We start from the raw sequence: 4,685 nt of genomic DNA on the forward strand, positions 1-4,685 counted from the left end.
AACAAGTTCAAACAGGTGCCATTAATACAGGTAACGAGTGGAGGACAGAGGAGCCTCTTAAAGAAGAAGTTACAGGTCTGTGAGAGCCAGAAATCTTGCTTGTTTGTAGGTGACCAAATACTTATTTTCCACCATCATTTGCAAAGAAATTCATAAAAAATCCTACAATGTGATTTTCTGGATTTTGTTTTCTCATTTTGTCTGTCATAGTTGAAGTGTACCTATGATGAAAATTACAGGCCTCTCATCTTTTTAAGTGGGAGAACTTGCACAATTGGTGGCTGACTAAATACTTTTTTGCCCCACTGTATGTTTGAGGAATTTTAATTATGAGATTTGTTTGAATTTGGCGCTCTGCACTTTCACTGGTTGTTGTCATATCGATCCCGTTAATGGGATTGCAGCCATAAGAAGTTTTAAGATTCATATGTTTTGCTGCAGGCATTATAATAAGATACTGTTGCTATGTGTCTAAACTCTGCCACTATACGTTGCAACTATACGTTGCACAAACTATCTATCTTTCTCTCAAAATGAGAAAGAAAAAAATCCAGAAAATCACATTGTAGGATTTTTTATGAATTTATTTGCAAATTATGATGATGAAACTTTGATGAAAGATACATGTTTTACATAGAATTAAAGATACACTTGTTCTTAATGCAACCACTGTGTCAGATTTCAAAAAGCTTTACGGCAAAACACAATAATCTGAAAACAGCGTTCAGCCACAAAAGCAAGCCATACAGTTACCCGCCAAATTGTGCAGTCAACAAAACTCATAAAAAGCATTATAAATCTTCACTTTGCTGATCTTCGTCGGAATGCACTCCCAGGACTCCCACTAATGTTCGTTTTGTTCGGTAATGTCCATCATTTATGTCCAAATAGCAATTTTTGTTAGCGTGTTTTGGTAAACAAATCCAACGTCAGGAAGCGCGTTCCCTAAAAGCTGACGAAATGTCCGTAACAGTCAGTAGAAACATGTCAAACGATGTATTGAATCAATCTTTAGAATGTTTTTAACATAAATCTTGAATAACATTCCAACCGGAGAATTACATTGACTTCAGATGAGTGATGGAACAGAGCTCCCTCTCATGTGAACGCGCATGGTCAGAGCATGGTCAGGTCATGGCAGACCTGACTAAATCCCCTCTCATTCGSCCCCCCTTCACAGTAGAGGCATCAGATAAGGTTCTACAGACTGTTGACATCTAGTGGAAGCCATAGGAAGTGCAAACTCATCCATATCTCGCTGTGAATTCAATAGGATCTTGGTTGAAAAATCGACCAGCCTCAGAATTCCCACTTCCAGTTCTGTTATACTCACAGACATCATTCAAACAGTTTTAGAAACTTCAGAGTGTTTTCTATCCAATATGAATAATAATAATATGCATATATTAGCGACTGAGGAGCAGGCAGTTTACTATGGGCACCTCTGTGCACCTTTCATCCAAGCTACTCAATATTGCCCCTGCAGCCATAAGAAGTTTTAAGGTCCCCTTAATCAATAATGGGAAGTGTCTTTGGGACCCACCACCTACAGTTCCTTTCAAATGGTACCAAGAATATGCATATCCTTGCTTCAGGTCCTGAGCTACAGGCAGTTAGATTTGGGTATGTCATTTTAGGCGAAAGGGGCTATCCCTAAGAAGTTCTAAAACATGTACACCAGCCACACTGATTAGACAAAACATTAGGAACTCCTGCTCTTTCCATGACAGACTGACCAGGTGAAAGCTATGATCCCTTATTGATGTCACTTGTTAAATCCACTTCAAATCAGTGAAGATGAAGGGGAGGAGGCAGGTTAAAAAAATATTTTTAAGCCTTGAGACAATGGAGATGGGTTGTGTACATGTGCCATTCAGAGGCTGAAGGGGCAAGACAAAAGATTGAAGTATTCTTTGAAATGGATCTGGTAGTAGGTTCCAGGCACACTGGTTTGAGTGTGTCATGAACTACAACGCTGCAGGGTTTTTCACGCTCAACAGTTGCCCGTGTGCATNTGGATCTGGTAGTAGGTTCCAGGCACACTGGTTTGAGTGTGTCATGAACTACAACGCTGCAGGGTTTTTCACGCTCAACAGTTGCCCGTGTGCATCAAGAATGGCCCAACAACCAAAGGACATCCAGCCAACTTGACACAACTGTGGGAAGCATTGGAGTCAACACTGGCCAGCATCCCTGTGGAACGCTTTCGACATCTTGTAGAATCCATGCCCCCGACGAATTGAGGCTGCTCTGAGGGCAAGTTCAACTCAATATTAGAAATATGTTCCTAATGTTTTGTGCACTCAGTGCATTGCCGTGTGAAACAGTGTGGTGTGGAGAGATGTGATGAATGAAATGTGGACTCACCCACTACTCCATGGGCATGTTGGCTGACCCTGTGCTTCCAGCTACTCTGTACTCTCTGTAGAGTTCCAMATTTTGTTACGTTACAGCCTTATTCAAAAAACATTTTAGTTATTCACCGCTTTAGCACACTCTGCCAACCCGGATGTCCTACCCGTGTCTGAATCCTGGCTTAGGAAGGCCATCAAAAATCCAGACATTTCCATCCCTAATTATAACAGTTTCCGACAAGATAGAACTTCCAAAGGGGGCAGAGTTCTACAATCTACTGTAGAGAGAGCCTGCAGAGTTCTGTCATACTATCCACTCTACAGTAGATTGTAGAACTCTGCCCCCTTTGGAAGTTCTATCTTGTCGGAAAACTGTTATAATTAGGGATGGAAATGTCTGGATTTTTGATGGCCTTCCTAAGCCAGGATTCAGACACGGGTAGGACATCCGGTTGGCAGAGTGTGCTAAAGCGGTGAATAACTAAAATGTTTTTTGAATAAGGCTGTAACGTAAAAAAATTTGGAACTTACAGAGAGTACAGAGTACTGGAAGCACAGGGTCAGCCAACATGCCCATGGAGTAGTGGGTGAGTCCACATTTCATTCATCACATCTCTCCCACACCACACTGTTTCACACGGCAATGCACTGAGTGCACAAAACATTAGGAACATATTTCTAATATTGAGTTGAACTTGCCCTCAGAGCAGCCTCAATTCGTCGGGGGCATGGATTCTACAAGATGTCGAAAGCGTTCACAGGGATGCTGGCCAGTGTTGACTCCAATGCTTCCCACAGTTGTGTCAAGTTGGCTGGATGTCCTTTGGTTGTTGGGCCATTCTTGATGCACACGGGCAACTGTTGAGCGTAAGAAAACCCTGCAGCGTTGTAGTTCATGACACACTCAAACCAGTTGCCTGGAACCTACTACCAGATCCACTTGTTTCTGGTAAGATGGATTTTTAAAGTAGAAGCTCAAATTGTTTTGGCACAGACCTGGATAGTATGACAGAACTCTGCAGGCTCTCTCTACAGTAGATTGTAGAACTCTGCCCCTTTGGAAGTTCTATCTTGTCGGAAACTGTTATAATTAGGGATGGAAATGTCTGGATTTTTGATGGCCTTCCTAAGCCAGGATTCAGACACGGGTAGGACATCCGGGTTGGCAGAGTGTGCTAAAGCGGTGAATAACTAAAATGTTTTTTGAATAAGGCTGTAACGTAACAAAATTTGGAACTCTACAGAGAGTACAGAGTAGCTGGAAGCACAGGGTCAGCCAACATGCCCATGGAGTAGTGGGTGAGTCCACATTTCATTCATCACATCTCTCCACACCACACTGTTTCACACGGCAATGCACTGGTGCACAAAACATTAGGAACATATTTCTAATATTGAGTTGAACTTGCCCTCAGAGCAGCCTCAATTCGTCGGGGCATGGATTCTACAAGATGTCGAAAGCGTTCCACAGGGATGCTGGCCAGTGTTGACTCCAATGCTTCCCACAGTTGTGTCAAGTTGGCTGGATGTCCTTTGGTTGTTGGCCATTCTTGATGCACACGGGCAACTGTTGAGCGTGAAAAACCCTGCAGCGTTGTAGTTCATGACACACTCAAACAGTGTGCCTGGAACCTACTACCAGATCCATTTCAAAGAATACTTCAATCTTTTGTCTTGCCCCTTCAGCCTCTGAATGGCACATGTACACAACCCATCTCCATTGTCTCAAGGCTTAAAAATATTTTTTTAACCTGCCTCCTCCCCTTCATCTTCACTGATTTGAAGTGGATTTAACAAGTGACATCAATAAGGGATCATAGCTTTCACCTGGTCAGTCTGTCATGGAAAGAGCAGGAGTTCCTAATGTTTTGTCTAATCAGTGTGGCTGGTGTACATGTTTTAGAACTTCTTAGGGATAGCCCCTTTCGCCTAAAATGACATACCCAAATCTACTGCCTGTAGCTCAGGACCTGAAGCAAGGATATGCATATTCTTGGTACCATTTGAAAGGAACTGTAGGTGGTGGGTCCAAAGACACTTCCCATTATTGATTAAGGGGACCTTAAAACTTCTTATGGCTGCAGGGGCAATATTGAGTAGCTTGGATGAAAGGTGCACAGAGGTGCCCATAGTAAACTGCCTGCTCCTCAGTCGCTAATATATGCATATTATTATTATTCATATGGGATAGAAAACACTCTGAAGTTTCTAAACCTGTTTGAATGATGTCTGTGAGTATAACAGATGGAAGTGGGAATTCTGAGGCTGGTCGATTTTTCAACCAAGATCCTATTGAATTCACAGCGAGATATGGATGAGTTTGCACTTCTA

The 4,685-nt window shown here is 42.4% G+C and overlaps 1 protein-coding gene across 1 annotated transcript in view; it reads left to right on the plus strand.

Moving 5' to 3' along the window:
* The window catches only part of LOC111979146 (chloride channel protein 2-like), a 107,106-nt gene that overhangs the window by 80,765 nt on the left and 21,656 nt on the right, over positions 1-4,685 (plus strand). The window contains exon 16 of the mRNA XM_070448941.1: positions 4,467-4,476. Within this exon, the coding sequence (XP_070305042.1) occupies positions 4,467-4,476 (10 nt within the window). The remainder of the gene's footprint in view (positions 1-4,466; positions 4,477-4,685) is intronic.

The sequence above is a fragment of the Salvelinus sp. IW2-2015 genome, linkage group LG19, assembly GCF_002910315.2.
Source record: "Salvelinus sp. IW2-2015 linkage group LG19, ASM291031v2, whole genome shotgun sequence".
In the NCBI taxonomy this organism is placed as follows: Eukaryota; Metazoa; Chordata; class Actinopteri; order Salmoniformes; family Salmonidae; genus Salvelinus; species Salvelinus sp. IW2-2015.